This window comes from Rana temporaria, chromosome 5 (assembly GCF_905171775.1).
Source record: "Rana temporaria chromosome 5, aRanTem1.1, whole genome shotgun sequence".
NCBI classification, from domain to species: domain Eukaryota; kingdom Metazoa; phylum Chordata; class Amphibia; order Anura; family Ranidae; genus Rana; species Rana temporaria.
This window is the reverse complement of record NC_053493.1, coordinates 114,009,458-114,028,561: the sequence shown is the minus strand read 5'-3', so window position 1 is coordinate 114,028,561 and position 19,104 is coordinate 114,009,458. Positions and strand designations below refer to the sequence as shown.

Genomic DNA, 19,104 nt, shown 5'->3' with positions numbered 1-19,104 from the left:
TTTTGTGTTTTAAACATGGATCACATCATAAGCATGTGTGAGGAAATTCTCCTGATGTTGCTGAGGCTCCAAAGACGTAGAAAAGCATGTGACCGCACCAGAGTCTGTCGCTACTGGTTCATCCTTTGATGCAGGCTATAGCATGTGGTGAAAGTTTTTTTTTTCAACATTTTTATATGTTCAAAAATTATCTGAAATGTTTTTCCCTTTAAAAACGCTTATAAATGCAAACACGCATAGACGCTGTTAAAAGCATTTGGCGTTTGAAATGATGCTAAACGACAGTCCTGAACGTGATTTTTCTGCTTTCCAAAAAAATGCCTGTAACCGCAACTGCCTCTAAACTCCTATAAACTACGGAGTAGCGTGGAGACTGACATTATTGGTTGCTTTTGATTATTGCTGTATTGTTCATGTATATAAGGTCAAGCTGTCTTATAAATGTTAAAGGGGAAAAAACTGTGCTGTTTTACACACCTCACACAAGCTGCAACTCAAAGTGAAATACACACAAACAAATACAAGGAACAAAAGAAGCTGCGCTTCTGCATAAATATACAAATAAAAACAAGTTCATGGAGATCAATCGGATGAATCCGATCGAATAATAAGCAAGTCAATCAAACTAGATCAATGGGTGAATGAGCACTAATATTAATCAGCACACATTGTAGTCCATTAGTCTTCCAAGAAAAAAAAAATGTATGATGAGACACCATGTGATGAATCTTCAGTGATTTAAGAAACAGTGTGAATCCACCACCACATAGAGTGCAAGCTTACCAGCTGCACAAGCTGTCTAAGCTTGTGGCTAATACCAAGCCAGGGCCTCTGATCTTCCCAACACCTCTGGTGGTCAGCAAGCCAAACGTTCCTGCAGACTTGATGTAAATCCAGCGGTCAGCAGACAGCCACAAGGATGACCTCAGTATGGGAGTTATGAAAGTCGAAAAAAGTAAGGATAAAAGAATCGCCATCTGTAAAAACTGGTGATATTTATTGTATTAAAAACCTATGCTAACAAATACAGGATGCACAAATAGAAGTGCCTTTAAAAAAATCCGGCTTGCAAATGGTACAAATAGTACAAACACACCCATACAAACGGGACGTGAAACAGCTCGGTGACGTCAGCACGTTGCTCCTCCCTACACGTTTCGTTACTAAGCTGAAGTCATCCATGGGTCTTGTAAATGCCTTCCTTCAACAACCTTCTTAAATATTTTATTCCAGGACCTTCAGTCCTAATGAACTCCATAATTTGTATCAAAATGTTGTTTTTTAAATTGTTAATATATTGTATAAGGCAAGTTATTTTGTTTGACTCTTCAAATATTTATTATCAGGTGTGTGCACATATATGCAAGTGTTACAGTGTTGCTGCTCAGTTTGAAGAATGCAGAGAGAAGATTATAGAGATGCCAAATATCATTAAAGACCTCTGCAGAGTTTTGTATTATGGCAAGGTGAGACTGTACTACTTTATCCTATTAAACGCTCTGTCCAGGCTTAATAAGCTTCAATGTCTCTCACTTCTTATTTCTAAACAGGCCAGAACAGGGGTAGGCAACTTTAGATGGGTGGCGATCTACTTGAACAACATGGGAGAAGTCAAAGCTCACCGGCACAGTGTCGCCCAATGTTGCCTCCTCACCGCCTGCTTTAAACCTATATTTGCCATACTACTCTGCTGCAATTGTGTGCTTTTCACTGCAATTATTGGTTTAAACCAGGCAGTAAGAGGCAGCATTTTGCCTCCTCACTTAGGATGAGCTCCAGCGTGTTCGCATAGTACACGTGCAGAGCCCGCCAGGAAGTCTGCACGGCGCTGTGCTAATCACAGCCAGGGAGACATTTCCAGATGCTCGGCTGCAGAGATCGGGAAATGTCTCCCTGGCTGTGATTAGCGCAGCGCCGTGCAGACTTCTTGGCGGGCTCTGCACGTGTACTATGCCAACACGCTGGAGCTCATCCTTACTCCTCACCAGTAAAACAGTCGGATCACCTTTCAGAGGAGCAGCATTGCCTACTGCACTTGTGAATGAGCCCTTGGTTACATTTGGCGACTGCACCCCCAGGGTTCGTTCACACATGAAGTTGGGGGGGATGAGAAAGCTTTGCATATGAGCCACTATCTTACTACCCGCAAATTCTACCACCTTTAGATGCTGGGTACAATCCTTGCTTGCATTCTTATTGCTTTCAGCAGATGATAACGACCCATTCAAGTGAGTGGAGCCACTCTGGAAATGCCCTGCAACTATGTGCAATGCACGCAGTTGCAGCTTGCTAGTGTGGAATCAAATGGGGTTAAAGCAGGTTTTGTTGTGAGGAGGCAATACAACTCCTCCACACCATCTATTTTAACCTCATGGTCTCTCTACTCCACAAGGTTGCAGGGTGCTTGCAAAGCGCCCCCATTCACTTGAATGAGTCAGACTTAATGGGTGCTACACCTGCCAAGCATGGGGTATATAATTCCTGCTATGGCCGTGACATGTGTACACCCCGACCAGCTAAAAACAGGGCTCAACTATGAGGGTTTTAGAATATCAAAAGGCAATGCTTTAAAGCCTTTATAGGTTACAAGTGTAGAGTTACACAGGAAGTCTGGTGCTAGAATTATTGCTCTCGCTCTGACATTCGTAGCGAAACCTCACCTGTGTGGTGCGTGCAGGACCTGCGTGCGCATGAGCACAGGGGAGCTTTCATTATTATTATTTTTTTTTTTTTTTTTTTTTTTTTTATTGTATTTACATTTTTTTTACTGTATCCCTATTTTTAACTTTATTATTATCAAGAGGGATGAACCCATATCTCTCCTATGGTCTACAAAGCATCTGATTAAACTGAGATTGGTTTAACCACATGCTATACAAGCCGTTAACGGCTTGTCAACAAACAAACTGAAACCAGCCAGAAGTGACTAAATCCTCATCGTTTATGGTTTCTGGCAGCACAGATGAGAGGCGGGAACTCCCATTCCTGACACTTTTCTCCGTGAATGCGATCCAAGCGGCCACATAGTTACTAACCCCCCCCAGTGGGTTGGAAGAGCCAGGTAAAGTCATCACAAGGGGATCCGCCTGTAAAAGTGATCAAGCCGCCCTATTGCCTGCTCTAAAAAAAAAAAAAAAAAAAAAGTACCAGGATCATGGTATAACCACTTCAACCCAAGACTGTATCTATATATATATATATATATGGCCTACGAGCTGGAGGTGGTTAATCTGTGGATAAATATTTAGTGTATTTATTTTTTCACTTTTTTTATTTTTTTTTAAGTGTGGGGGAAAAGGAGAGGGTATACAGTAGTTATGGTTAGTAGAGAACTAATCTAGACCCGATGCAGCTGTCCCGCAGCAGATCATTTCCAGTCAGCCTGCAATAGATCGATAGCAGTGATACACTGCTGTAGGGATAGGCTGCACAGATCAGCTCTGCCTGAGCCTGCATATTATATTTCTGATCTAAACAGGACAGACACATTCTGTTTACCTTTGCTTTTGACGCATGTGGTCTGTGGAAGCATTCGAAGCTCAGGAATTGATCTTTTTAGTTCCTGGAATTGTTGCTGGATACCAATTGTCACCAGCTGGCTGTTGAACGCTAGTATAGGGTAGGGGGTTGTGTGCCAGCAGAAAAAACCTCCGCTTCCACTCCGTCAGACATTCATCAGAAGTAACAATCTGGCAGTTAAATTTTTTTTTTTTATACTGCAGTCAGATTGTAATGTGTATGATCAGTTTTACAAAAAATCGTTTCAGGTTGTTTTATGCTGTCTAGGTCCTGTTTGGGAATATTTTCATTTACTCCCTGTATTGGGGATGCAACAGGAAAATAGGAGAAAATCTTCCCAAAATTTGGGGGAATTACCATCTTAAGGCAGTTGTCTCCAGGACATTTGCACCCACTGGAAGATTTTTACTGTTGGACAACTTTGAAATTTAGCATTTATGGTACTTTCTGTTTCGGTGACATTGGTCACCAGGACAAATGCAGGGGTGAATCTCTGTAGCCGAACTGCTAAATAGAAAATGTGTTCAATGGGGACCAGAGGCTTGTAAAGAGTTTTGAGAGACGACATTTTTATTTTTTAATGCAAATGTGGAATTGGGCTTTAAATTGGTTTCCAAATACTGATGAATTATGGGTATTTCTCTTGTTACTTTAGTGTTTTCCATTTTCTTGAAATCTATTTCTGACACTGAAATGCAAAGTATTGTGCACTTTTTTTTTTAAAGCAAATTTACTACGTGACATTAATATCACTGAAATAATGTGTTTTATTCACCATAAAAATATATTTGGTTTTGTTCCCAGAGAGTCCAAAGATTAGCAACCCAGGCCGTAGAATGCGTTAGTTCCTTTGCTGTGGATTACTTTCTTCAGACACACTTGTACCATGCAGGGATTTTGTGGCATTTACTTATTTATCCTTTCAACTATGACTTTACCTTGGAGGAGAGTGGTATTCAAAAGAATGAAGACACTAATCAACAGGTACTTTTATATAATGTGGCCTGTTCAGAAAATGATTTACATTAATTGTGTTTTTAGAAGCAAATGCGTGTACTTTTATTTTTTTTTTTACATTATCTCTTTGGCCTCTGATTAGTGCATTATTTTTGTGTGTATAACAGGAAGTTGCCAATAGTCTCGCCAAGCTCAGTCTTCTTGCAGTTAGCCGATTAGGTGGTTATTTACCTGGAGAGCTGACAACGCCAGAAAACCCAACAATACAGAAGAGCTTGGCTGGGATGCTCACCCCTTATATTGCTCGGAAGCTGTCTGTGTCTTCTCCTGCAGAGGTATTGTATAGTACATGTCTGTAGAAGCATCTATTGTCTAATAAGCACCGTTCTATGGATTATATTGCACATGAGTTGTATAGGTCAACTTTTCCATCATTTTCTCCAAGCAGAACTTGTAGACACACACCCTGCTTTAACTGTCTTGCACTGCTTTACTATTTATTTGTATTATCGTTGTTTATTTTTACACGGTTTGTGATTAGCTCAATAATAAGCTTTGATAGCATAATGTTGGTGTGTTCCTTTGTCACACTGTTCCTGAAAATGATGGGCAATTCCTTTGCATTTTGCAATAGCTGCCTGAGTCACACGTAGATTTTATCTAAACTTAGGCCTCTTTCACACGTACCGATCCCGCTCCGTTTTATCCCCGCTGAGCCGGCAGATGACAGGGCGGTCCCTGCACACTGTGCAGGGACCGCCCTGTTAGATCTCCGCTCTCCTCTATGGGGGGATCGGATGAACACGAACCATCTGACCGTGTTCACCCGATCCAATCCGCAGACGGATGAAAAAATTGGATTTTCCTCTGTCTGCAGAAACGGACCATAGCGGGGACCGATGAGATCGGGTGTCAGCGGATGTTCATCCACTGACACCCGCTATCCCATAGGGATACATGTATGTCCGTATTTCATCTCAAAATTAATGGATGAAATACTGTCCGCACGTGTGAAAAGGGGCCTTAGAACTGTTGTTGATGTTTTGCAAATAGATATTTTTAGTAATTGTTTTTAAATAACAAACCTGCTATACATACCTGCTCTGTGCACTGGTTTTGCCTCCTTCTGGGATCCCCCACCATTGTTCTTGGTTCCTTCTCTTCTCTGAGTGCATGATGGCAAGCTGCTTGCTGTGGGGACACTCGTGAAGGCTTGATCGCGAGCCTTCTCACAGGTGTTTACTGACAGAAGCAAGACCAAATGGATCCTGCTGTTGCCAAGTCTCCTGTGAGAAGAGGTGCTGCAAATGGGCACAGAGCTGCATTAAGATCAGGCTCAGCGTAAGTGTTTAAGGGGGGTGCGCCGGGGGAGTAGTTTTTGTTTTGTTTTTTTACCTTAATGCAGAAAATGCATTAAGGTAAAAAAGAAAAAAAACGTACCTTTTAGCCCAGGTTCACACTGGGCCGTGGGAATGAAGCCGTGCAAGTTCAGCTGAACTCGCACAATTTCACTCCCGCCTGTCAGTTCCGATTTCTGTGCAGATGTCAATATAAATCGCGGGCCGAAATCGTAAAAAGTAGTACAGAACCTACTTTTTGAAAATCAGTGCAGTGCCGCAGATGCGGCGTTGCACTGATTAGGACGGTGTAATTGCCGACAAATGCCGCCGATTTGACATGTCAAATCGCATGTCAAAATGCAGCAGTGTGAACAAGGGCTGGCAACCACTTTAACTGAAATAATTAATATTTATGTCATAGCTTTGACAGAGTCGATCACATCACTTTGTATGTAAGCATGTTACATTTTGTTTTAATTTCAGATACTTAAAATGCTGAACAGTAATTCAGAAAGCCCATACCTGATATGGAACAATGGCACAAGAGCAGAGCTGCTGGAATTTCTTGAATCTGAACAAGAAAGCATGACACGAAGGGTAACACACATATATACACATAAGCATATAAAAAAAAGGCAATTTTTCAGACAATATTAGTGGTCATGCAAAAGTAAAAAAATCTCAGGAAAGTCTAGTCTATAGTGCAAGGTTATATGTTAGGAATAGATCTTTTAAAACATGTCTCCCTAAATAAGCAGTATCATCTTGCAGAGAAAAAAGAAAAAACGTTGCTTACGTCGGGTCACAACGTATTTACATAAAACACGCCCCCATCACATCGATTTGAATTGCGCGCCCTTACGCCGCCAAAGATACATTACGCCTCCGTAACTTACGGCGCGCATTCTTTGAGGATTCGAAAAAAATAAAATAAGTTACGGCGGCGTAGTGTATCTTAGATACGCTACGCCCGGCTGTAATATGCGCCGCTGTACGTGGATCTGCCCCTTTATTTTTATTTGCTATGTTTTATAGCAGAAAGTTAAAAAAATACATTTCTTTTTTTTGCTTATATCATAAAAAATAAAGAATGCAGTGGTGATCAAATACCACCAGATGAAATCTATATTTGTGTGAAAAAATCTGTATATAAATTTCATTTTGGTACAGCGTTGCATGACCGTGAAATTACCAGTTAATGTGCCGCAGTGCTAAATAGCAAGAAATGGCCTGATCATGAAGTGGGTAAAACCTTCCGGAGCTGAGGTGGTCAGTCAGCTGCTGGCTGGGTTTTTTCCCACCCGCGGCACATGTAAACAGAAAACGCAGGATGCTGGTGACATCAGCACCGTTATACGGATACATGCCCATATTTAGCCAGTGACATCGTCTAAGTATGGCCATGTTTCCATATAAGGGCTCTGATGTCACCAGCATCGTGCCCCTTTGTTTACGTGTGCTGATGGGCACGGAATGACACGACGCACAACTGAATGGAGTAAGAAAAAAACAAACATGATTTGAATGTTAAGGGAAAAGAGAGTAGCCGCTCCAGGTGGGAACCCAGATGAATATCCTCCGTTGCAGACAACTCAGGTGCAGGCAATGCACTTAGCAAAGCAGGAACAAAGACTGTCTCTGGACAGCCGCACTCTGAACAAATTGTAGCCTTTGTTAAAAGGACAGCACTACAAATCACAGCAAAATAAAATAAAACCCGACGCTGACGCGTTTCACACTGAAATTAGTGCTTAGCCATACCTAAGACTAAGCACTAGTTTCAGTGCAAAATGCGTCAAAAGTCGGGTTTTATTTTATTTTGCTGTGACTTGTAGTGATTTCCTTCTTTTAATAAAGGCTACAATTTGTTCAGAGTGCGGCTGTCCAGAGACAATTTGTGTTCCTGCTATGATTTGAATGTTCTGATAGAGGGGAGTTTAAAGGACACTAAAACATCTCTAGCCTGTATCATCTTATCGAATTTTGTCCTGCTTAGTTACAGGTCTTTGACCTTTAATCATGGATTGCCTTAAAGCTGGCCATACCCTATACAAACTGAACGATTTCTGTACAGTCTTTTAGACTTATCAAAACTTTATAATATGAGGACAGACCTAACCAATGCTTAAAATGTGTATCCAATCAGGCAGGCCCTCATACTGCACAGTTGATGACAGATCTGAAGGCGATTGTATAGTGTATGGGTCACCTTTTTGGTCTTTCAAGTTTAGTGCAGCATTTGTTTGTCTATGTGGCTTCCTGTCTAGCTACTTTATACTAACACTTTGTTTACGGTATACTTTTTTTTGGTCTGTTTCTGACTTTTTTCAGGGAGAATGTGATAAAGGCTATGGAGCCGACTTTGTTTTCGGTGATCATGCCAAGGAGCTCATTGTCGGAGAGATTTTTGTACGGGTATATAATGAGCAACCCACATTCCAACTGGAGGTGAGTTCTTCTTGTCAACTTAAGATGGTCAGTAAACAATATCGGTATGTTTACTGAGATGACATATTTTAACTAGAAAAAAATCATTCCATTGTAAAATATAACATACAGGGAAATATTATACAATATTCTGTGTAGTGCCAAAAAGCTGTAAGTTTGTGAATTATTTTTAGTGATTATGATGTACACATTAAATCCCTTACATTTAATTTGTTTCCTTGTTTAATCTTTTTATTGAACAGTATATAATAACATCAATTTGAAGTTTACAGTAGCGGATGGGACTTGCACTCACTCTAGACACAATAAACAGAAAAATATACTGCACAAACAAATGGCATAATGACACATAGATTCATCAGTAATGTTCTACAGCATCAAATACCAGGAGCGTTAAAGCGGGAGTTCACCCATTTATTAAAATTTTTATTTTTTCCCCTTAGCTTCCTGCTCGTTCGGTCTAGGGGAATCGGCTATTTGTATTAAAATATGATCCGTACTTACCCGTTTTCGAGATGCATCTTCTCCGTCGCTTCCGGGTATGGGTCTTCGGGACTGGGCGTTCCTTCTTGATTGACAGTCTTCCGAGAGGCTTCCGACGGTCGCATCCATCGCGTCACTCGTAGCCGAAAGAAGCCGAACGTCGGTGCGGCTCTATACTGCGCCTGCGCACCGACGTTCGGCTTCTTTCGGAAAATCGTGACGCGATGGATGCGACCGTCGGAAGCCTCTCGGAAGACTGTCAATTAAGAAGGAACGCCCAGTCCCGCAGCCCATACCCGGAAGCGACGGAGAGGATGCATCTCGTAAACGGGTAAGTACTGCTCATATTTTAAAACAAATAGCCGATTCCCCTAGACAAAACGAGCAGGAATCTAAGGCTAAAAAGTGCCCTCTAAGGGTGAACCTCCGCTTTAAAGAGGAAGTAAACCCTCTTGTAAAAAAAATTATAAAAATGACAACCTGCAAGACCACTGCTGTAAAGTATAGGAGGGTTTAAGTCTGCTTTCTGACTGTTCGCAGACCAGCCTCTGCAGTGCCTAAAAATTGAACTGAGCATGTGCAGAGCAGAATGAAACCGTGTATTACTGGATATTAAACAGTATAGACACTCATTTTAAATGTTTTACATAGCTATAACTGCAAACAGGGCTGCTGTTAAGAAATCAGGGGGCCCCATACAGCCTACTTGATAGGTCTCTCTCTCTTCTTTTTTTTTTTTTAAACAGCCCCGTTGGGGGGCCTTTGGTGAAATATCAGGGGTCTAAACAGGTCCCTGATGTCTCACATTTAAAACAGAGCAAGGGACTGAGGAAAGAGATTCCCCAGTTTCTTTATTTGCAACCTCAGCTGCACTGGACGGTGAATGAATAAGAAGCGCTCTGAGGCTCCTTGTTTATTCACAAACTGAAGCATAGAAAACACAATTTACTATGCTTCAGGGATGAATGGACGCAGCGAGTGATCAGTGTCAATTGCTCACTGTGTTCACTCAGGAAAAGAAGGGGCTAGTTAATAAGACATATTCATCACATCTCTCTCAACATCCCCCTGTGTGCCATCAGCAGCTGCTGGGAGGAGAGGAGAAAAACTGGCAATGCTGCAGGGGAGGGGGGCACACAGGAAGGCCCAGACAGCAGGGGGGTGGGGATGCAGATAACTATCCTTCTGCAATGCAGTTGGAGGAAGAAAAAGGGGGAGAAGCCAGCAGAGCTTCAGGAGTTGGCAATAAGGCAGTAAAATCGTCGCTTCTGTTGGCAGGTGCCCAGACCCCCCTTTTGAACTGGCAGCGGAGGGGGGAGAAGGGAAAAAAGCAGAGCTTCCCCTTTTGGGTGGAGCTCCGCTTTAAGAGGGTGGACAGCGGCAGTAGGTAAACATGGTTGCCTATGCAAGTGACCAGGTGGATCCAACAAAACCCCCACCAAACGAATCAATATACTGTATAAAGCAAAGGGGTTACAGCACAGTAAGTATACACATATAGCAACTTCAGCCATCCCCTACACTTTAGCGTTGCCAACCTACACCATGCAGTAGAAATAGAGGTATGAATGCTCAGGTCCTAAGTGGCTTCATATAGACAACACATGTATATCTATCTAACATGCATTTTCTGTGTGTACAGGTCCCAAAAGCTTTTGCAGCAAGTCTGCTGGATTACATTGGATCTCAAGCACAGTACCTCCATACACTAATGGCGATGACCCAGACCGGCAAGGTGGAGTCTGATCAGCATGTAGACCGACTGCAGAGGGTTGAAATGGCTCTGGAAGCACTTAGGAATGTCATCAAACACAACCCTGGTAGGAGGGCATTTTTCTTTGTTTTTACGGACTGAGGCTGCTCTGGATAGTTTATTTTTTATTTTTAAATAAATGCTTCTAGTTATTGATCTAGGAAGCAGTAACTGTCTCTCTATCCTGAACTATAATGCTGAGATTGCAGTGCAGCTTCAAGTCTTGATATGACCACGCTTTACATGTGTGTGTGTGTGTGTGTGTGTGTGTGTGTGTGTATATATATATATATATATATATATATATATATATATATATATATATATATATATATATATAATTATATATATACACACACACACATACACACACACACACATTATATATATATATATATATATATATATATATATATATATATATATATAATGTGTTCTTGTAATTTAAGTTTTCTTTCTTTGGTGATGAAGGACTAACAAAACAATAGCAGCTTATTGCACAATGTTATTGCACAATGTGGCAGTTTCTAAAAAGGGGAAACAGTTTTTTTCTTTTTTTTTTTTTTAAACATGCTGGTTTGTTCGTCTTACTGAACTTTGTTAAAATTACATCAGACTTTCTAAACTAACAATGCTACCACATAACGGACACATTTTATTGACTACAAATCACCTAAACCTAGCTACTGAGCCCATGTTGGTATTGTACTGTGCATGCACAAACCTTTGTGTGAATGCCTGGCAGTACAAACATCAGTCGGCATACAAAATTCCATATAATGGTGCTTTGAAATGCAGAATTCAGTCGTATTGACTTTCCTATGGCAGCATGATGTACAGGATTTGTTGCATATGCTCTTTAACTTGATGTATGTGCAATTCATTGATTAGCAAACATTTTATCCTAATGTACATAGAGAACACAGGCTGGATATTAATAGGCCCTGGGTTATATACTGGTACCTTGAGGTGATGGGGCACGCCACTGGGCATCCCCCTATAAGCCTACCTCACTTTGAGTTTTTTTCCTAGTGTCCAAAGGTGAAGGGCCCTTTCTTCCTTATAGGAAAATAACTCTTTGCCAAGTTCACTTTTAGAGCATGTTACACTTATTTTTAGGGTCCAGTGCCTCCCCCCACCCCCAAATCATTCATTCACAGAAATTTGTACAAGTCCGGTCTGTTACCATTGTTGGCTTGTAGTTCAAAATGAACTACAAGGGTGCTGATGAGCGCCCTCATAGTTAATTGACACTTCCTCCAGCTTTTTAACAGCCTGCAGAGAGATACAGGCAAGAAAGCTGGAAGACATGTCTGCAGGAGCCTGACATAGCACCCGCAATCCACTGATCATGGGAGCAATGCTTTGCAGGCTCCTGATGATAAAATAATAAATTCAATATAATAATGCACATTCTTTTCATGCAAAAATATGTGCACTTATGTTTTTCCCAAAGGTGAACTTATCCTTTATTTTACCTTTTGGATTATTATTTTTTCGGGTGTTTTTTTTTTTTTTAGTGTGTGCATTCATTTGTGATTCTTATAGGAACACATGACATAAAAATTATTTTAATATTCATTTACAAACTGTGACTGCAACATTATGAATAGAACATCGGTGTACATTTGCCGAGATAGTTTCATGGCTCCCAATATCCTACATGGAAGAATATTTGTGTTTGCTTACATATGCTGCTATGCAATCCAGTTGTAACCATGTGTTTTTTTTTTTTTTTCTCTGATATTTATTATTTTTTAATCAGCCTTATTTTTATTTTTCAGGATCAGAAACTGAATGTATTGGCCATTTTAAGTTGATATTTTCTTTACTGCGAGTCCATGGAGCTGGGAAGGTTCAGCAGCTTGCACTGGAGGTAACTGAACACCATTTGAAGTAAACCTGTTGCTTTCATATTTCTCTCATGACAGATTTTCTTTAAAGCTGGTATTAAAGCCAAGACCATAAATATATTGTAGCTTACCAATGAATAGATGTGATGGCTGCATTAGTTTTCTTCTTCTTTTTTAGGCTCCCCCCCCCCCCCCTCTGTTTTCACCTGGTGATCTGGCCAGTAACACATTTCCTATATTAGCGTGTCACCACTCTGGATGAGGGAGCAACTGGAATACCTTTGGAGAGCAGCATTGTCAATCTGGGGGGGGAGGGAAGTGTTAGATATACTAGCAAATTAAAGCCAAACTCCAGTTAATAATTTTTATAAGCTATTACAGCAGTTTTGTTCTTTTGAGATAAAGGTTTTATATGAATAAATAAAAACAAAATCATTAGCACCACTGGCGGTGCGTCCATAGGGACGCAAGAGCGCCGCCCCCTCTGGCTCGCTCACAGCCAGTAAAATATATAGATTCATACACTGTATGAATCTGTATATTTTCTCCGCTGCCGTCCACTATTCAGCTGGCCGGAAGTTGAGCGCCGGTCAGCTGAATAACGGCAGCTGACTGGCTGTGTGGAAGTGCCTATCAGGGCCAGCGGCCCTGATATGCTGTCCGAGTACAGCCCTGAGGCTGTCGTCGGCTTCCTGAAGCTCATCCTTGGGGCGTACCGGCCGTACGTCGAGGATAAGACTGACAGGCGTCTCAGCCAATCAGGTAATCTGATTGGCTGAAGCGTCATCGAGGGCGGGACGAGGGACATCGAGGGACGTAGAAGCCATAAAGGTAAGTGCCGGGGGGGGGGGGGGTACTGGGCACAGTGGCTACAAGTGGGGGCATAGTGGCTACAAGTGGGGGCACAGTGGCGACAATTGGGGGCACAGTGGCGACAATTGGGGGCACAGTGGCGACAATTGGGGGCACAGTGGCAACAATTGGGGGAACAGTGGCAACAATTGGGGGCACAGTGGCGACAATTGGGGGCTGTGTTTGATGGCATAGTGGTGACAATTGATGGCACAGTAGCTGCGTTTGATGGCATGGCACGGTGGCTGCGTTTTGATGGCACGGTGGCTGCGTTTTGATGGCATGGCACAGTGGCTGCGTTTTGATGGCATGGCACAGTGGTTGCGTTTTGATGGCATGGCACAGTGGCTGCGTTTTGATGGCATGGTGGCTGCGTTTTGATGGCATGGCACAGTGGCTGCGTTTTGATGGCATGGTGGCTGCGTTTTGATGGCATGGCACAGTGGCTGTGTTTTGATGGCATGGCACAGTGGTTGCGTTTTGATGGCATGGCACAGTGGTTGCGTTTTGATGGCATGGCACAGTGGCTGCGTTTTGATGGCACACAGGCTGCGTTTTGATGGCACGGCACAGTGGCTGTGTTTTGATGGCACGGCACAGTGGCTGCGTTTTGATGGCACAGTGGTTGCGTTTTGATGGCACAGTGACTGCATTTGATGGCATGGCACAGTGGTGACAATTGATAGGTACAGTGAGGCTGCAATTGTTGTTTTTTTTTTTTTTTTTTTTTTTCGTTTGCGCCCCCCCAAAAATGTTGAGCACCAGCCGCCACTGATTAGCACCCCTTCTGGTGTTAAATGGTTTGTCTCATCTCGCTGATACAGTCTGTGGAGAGCTTGTTCTTTGGAAAAACAGACTTACTGGCCAGGTTACCAGGGGGAAAAAGGGGGCCTACTAAAGAAATCAAATACAGCCACCACATCTAAGAATTGGTAAGGTACAGGAAGTGTTTAATTTTAGGTTTAATGCCACTTTAATCAAAATGCCACTAGTACTACCAGTAAATACAATATGTCATTTTGGGTATATATACTTTATTTTTTTTCTTTGCTTTCCATTGAGCTACTACATGGAAATCTAGAAGCTCTGTGAATGATCTCTGATTTTTATCAGCATACATAACCTTTTTAATAAAGTCTTTTTGTTTGTGACAGGTGGTCAACATTGTCACCAGTAATCAGGAATGTGTAAATAACATTGCAGAAGCCATGGTACTATCCAGTTTGTTATCACTCCTGCATTCATTACCAACAAGTAAGTACTGCTGTAGCATTTAGAAGTCTGGCAGGCTACAAACTTAAACTAAAAGCGGATTAAAGTGCATCCGGAAAATATTCACAACGCTTCACTTTTTCCACATTTTGTTATGTTATGGCCTTATTCCAAAATTGATTAAATTCATTACTTTCCTCAAAATTCTACAAACAATAACCCATAATCACAATGTGAAAGAAGTTTGTTTGAAATCTTTGCAAATTTATTAAAAATAAAAAAACAAAAAAAATCCCATGTACAGAAGTATTCACAGCCGTTGCACAATACTTTGTTGAAGCACCTTTGGCACCAATTACAGCCTCAAGTATTTTTGAGTATGATGCTACAAGCTTGGCACACCTATTTTTGGTCAGTTTTCCCCATTCCTTTTTGCAGGACCTCTCAAGCTCCATCAGGTTGGATGGGGAGTGTCGGTGCACAGCCATTTTTAGTTCTCTCCGGGGATGTTCAATTGGGTTCAAGTCTGGGCTCTGGCCATACACTATACGAAAATTCGGCCGACATTCGGTCGATAAGAAAGATCTTTCGTTTTTCGAACAGTTAATGGGCACAAAATCGATAATCGTTTGAACGTTTTTGAGCCAAAAAAAAACAAGGAAAAATTTGGAAATTTTCTGCCGAACAAACGATAAATCGGAAGGTTAATGTGTTTCATGTCAACTTTCTGTACTAGGTATATGTAAAAAACAAAAAAACATTTTTTTTTTTTTATTTATGTCCACTGAACGATTTATTGGTCATTACATGATGGCACTATCGTTTGTGCTCATGACCGAACTTTCGTTTTTCGAAAGTTTGTTTGGACGATTTTTCGTGGAGTGTATGGCCAGCAAGTCTGGGCTCATTTACAGAGTTGTCCCTTAGCCACTTCTTTGTTATCTTAACTGTGTGCTTAGGGTCGTTGTCCTGTTGGAAGATAAACCTTTGCCCCACTTTGAGGTCCAGAGCAAGTTTTCATCAAGGATGGCTCTTCACATTGCTGCATTCATATTTCCCTCAATCCTGACTAGTCTTCCAGTTCTTGCTGCTGAAAAACATCCCCACAGCATGATGCTGCCATCACCACTTCCAGAGATGAAGATTGCCATTTAGGTCAGAAAGTTCAATCTTTGTTTCATCAGACCAGATAATTTTGTTTCTCATGGTCTGAGAGTCCTTCAGATGCCTTTTTGGCAACCTGCAGGTGGGCTGTCATGTGCCTTTTACTGAGGAGTGGCTTCCATCTGGCCACTCTACCATATAGGCCTGATTGGTGGAGTGCTGCAGAGATGACTGTTCTTCTGAAAGGTTATCCTCTCTCCACAGAGAAAGAGGAGCTCTGTCAGAGTGACCTTCAGGTTCTTGGTCATTTTGCTGACTAACACCCTTCTCCCCCAATCACTCAGTTTTGCCGGGCGGCCCACCCTAGGAACAGTCCTGGTGGTTTCAAGCTTCTTCCGTTTATAGATGATGGAGACCACTGTGCTTATTGAGACCTTCAATGCTGCAGACCATTTTCTGTACCCTTCCCCAGATCTGTGCCTCGATACAATACTGTCTGGAGGTCTACGGAGAATACCTTGGACTTCATGGTTTGGTTTGTGCTCTGACATGCACTGTTAACTGTGAGACCTTTTATAGACAGATGTTTGCCTTTCCAAATCATGTCCAATCAACTGAATTTACCACCGGTGGACTCCAATCAAGTTGTAGAAACATCTCAAGGATATTTTAGTGAAAACAAGATGCACCTGAGCTCAATTTTACGTGTCATGGCAAAGGCTGTGAATACTTATGTACATGGGATTTATTTATTTCTTTTTTAATAAATTTGCAAAGATTTCATACAAATACATACTTATGTTGTCATTATGGGGTATTGTTTGTAGCATTTTTAGAAATATAAGGAATTTAATTCATTTTGGAATAAAGCTTTAACCTAACAAAATGTGGAAAAAGTGAAGCTCTGTGAATACTTTCAGGATGCACTGTATTTATAGATACAGAATCACGCTCCACATTTTTTATTTAAAGATGTGACACAGATACAAACAAAAAGACAACTTCGCATTGCACAAAGATTGCTACGAGCGCATCAAGTACATCAATCATACATATCAATTGCATGTGAGTGGAGGGAGCTACTTGAGCAGGCTCACTCCTTTAGCTGAAGTCTAATACAGGGTAAACAAAAACTTCTGTGCCCATCACTTTTTGTCTTTTAATTGAAAAAGAGATATGGAAAAAGGGAGAGAAAGGGAGAGAAAGAGAAGGCGAGAGGTCGGGATCCTCCATCTAGGATCCCCCTCTCACAGTGCTTTCACTTGGAAAGATTCACCAGATCAGGCAACATTTGCTAACAAATAACAACATGTCTTTCAATGGGGAATTGATGCTTATTTTATTGCTCACCTATTTAAAACTTGGTTCTCATCACATTCGCCACAGATTTGCTGAAAATGTTTGCTTTGCCAGTCTGAAGTAGAAAATTGTATTTCACGTCAATGTTTTTCTCCATTTGGAGCTCTACTATTCAGGAGTTCTTAGAGTTAATCCTGCATTAATTTTAATATTTTCTTTCAATGTGTATGGTAGAGACCTGGGGCCAGATCCACAAAGAAGTTACGGTGGCGTATCTATTGATACGCTGGCGTAATTTCAAAATTCCTGCGTCGTATCTTTGTTTTGAATCCTCAAAACAAGATACGACGGCATCTCGGCTAGATCCGACAGGCGTACGTCTTCGTACGCCGTCGGATCCAAGATGCATTTTTTTGAGGGCCGCTAGGTGGCGTTCCCGTCGTAATCCGCGTCGAGTATGCAAATGAGCTATTTACGGCGATCCACGAACGTACGTCGGCCCCTCGCTTTTTTTTCGCCGTTTGCGTTCGGCTTTTTCTGGCGTATAGTTAAAGCTGCTATACTGAGGCGTACTCAATGTTGAGTATGGCCGTCCTTCCCGCGTACAATTTTTAATTTTTTACGTTGTTTGCGTAAGTCGTTCGCGAATAGGAATTTGCATAGAATGACGTCACCGTCGTAAGCATTGGCGGGTTCCGGTTTAATTTCGAGCATGCGCACTGGGATACCCTCAGGGACGGCGCATGCGCAGTTCCAAAAAAACGTTGTTTACGTCGGGTCACGACGTATTAACATAAAACACGCCCCCATTAGATCCATTTGAATTCCGCGCCCTTACGCCACGAGAGATACACTACGCCGCCGTAACTTACGGCGCAAATTCGTTGAGGATTCAAACCAAAGCAAAGTAAGTTACAGCGGCGTAGCGTATCTTGCATACGCTGCGCCCGGCGCAGATGTATGTGGATCTGCCCCCTGGTGTGGGACAATTTAGACATTTACTGGATACCTTGTTAAATGTAAAACATTCGTTTTTTTATCCAGGTCTTGGTATATGTTAGAGCTGCAAGATTAATCGTTAAAAAAATTGCGATCTCGATCCAACCACACTCACGATCCAAGTGCAGAGCAGTCAAAGACAAAAAAAAAGCTGGCAAAGTGTATCACAACATTGCATAGTGCTGAAAGATAAAAAGAAATATTGTATCATTTGGTTCTTTAAATTTAGATCAAAGGGTTGAAGTTCGGTCTGCAAATGAGGCAGGATAACCACTTAAAGACTACGCTTTTTTTCTGAAACTTGTTGCTTGCAAGTTAAAATCAGTATTTTTTCCTAGGAGATTACTTAGAACCCCCAAACATTATATATATATTTTTTAGCAGAGACCCCAGAGAATAAAATGACGGTTGTTGCAGTATTTTATATCGCACTGTATTCGCGCAGTGGTCTTTCAAACGCAATTTTTACACTTCAATGAATCAAAAAACATTAAAGTTAATGTGAAAGATGATGTTATGCAGAGAATCGTGATCTTTATTCTAAGCAAAAAAAATTGTGATTCTCATTTTATCCAGAAACGTGTATATGTGGAATTGGTCATATTCTGTATAAATGACTTGTGACATTTCACAGCCGATTCTTCATTTGTAAGCAGTTTCTGCATACACCAGCATTTTAAAACTGCACTGTTAATTCAGTTGGCTTAATTCAATCTCCATGGAAATGTGTCAAGACACATCTTGATTGTCCTAGAACAGGATGGGAGGTGTTGAAAGTATGTGGTACATTTAGCTTTAATAAGTTGAAAAACATCTTCAGTAATAAAGAACCGTTCACGTTGAGACAATCCAATGCTTCCAGATACATTCATTTTAATATGTTCTATATGGGGATTGCTATTTTGAGAAATGACTCTCAAATCAGTGCTGAAGGGCATGCATGCTGGACTCAGCTTTGCCTTTTTCATGCTTTATAAAAAAGAAAAAAGAAAAAACATAAGCAGAAAGAAAATTTAAGTTTGTATTCCAAGAGCTGATTTTATGCTAAACACACAGGATCAGCTTTGTGCCTCTTTCACATGGGCATACAAAATGCTTTTGCAGGTGTACAGCTTTGTTTTTGCTTTTTTGTTTGTTTTTTAAACGGCCATGCACATCAGGTGTTTAGATGATTATTTTAGAGGCATAATATATATGTGTGTATATATATATATATATATATATATATATATATATATATATACACACACACACACACTAAAGCTGCGTTCAGATAGGAGCTTGG

General features: G+C 41.3%; 1 protein-coding gene across 3 annotated transcripts in view; it reads left to right on the top strand.

The window, feature by feature from the left end:
• Positions 1-19,104, top strand: part of DNAJC13 (DnaJ heat shock protein family (Hsp40) member C13) — a 220,226-nt gene that overhangs the window by 160,641 nt on the left and 40,481 nt on the right. For all 3 annotated transcript variants that reach the window (XR_005749412.1, XM_040353030.1, XM_040353031.1), the window contains exons 40-47: positions 1,347-1,466; positions 4,324-4,503; positions 4,644-4,811; positions 6,300-6,413; positions 8,148-8,264; positions 10,390-10,567; positions 12,285-12,376; positions 14,360-14,459. Coding sequence is in view for 2 of the 3 variants with exons in the window: in XM_040353030.1 (XP_040208964.1) it covers positions 1,347-1,466; positions 4,324-4,503; positions 4,644-4,811; positions 6,300-6,413; positions 8,148-8,264; positions 10,390-10,567; positions 12,285-12,376; positions 14,360-14,459 (1,069 nt within the window). In the remaining variant the exon portion in view is untranslated. The remainder of the gene's footprint in view (positions 1-1,346; positions 1,467-4,323; positions 4,504-4,643; positions 4,812-6,299; positions 6,414-8,147; positions 8,265-10,389; positions 10,568-12,284; positions 12,377-14,359; positions 14,460-19,104) is intronic.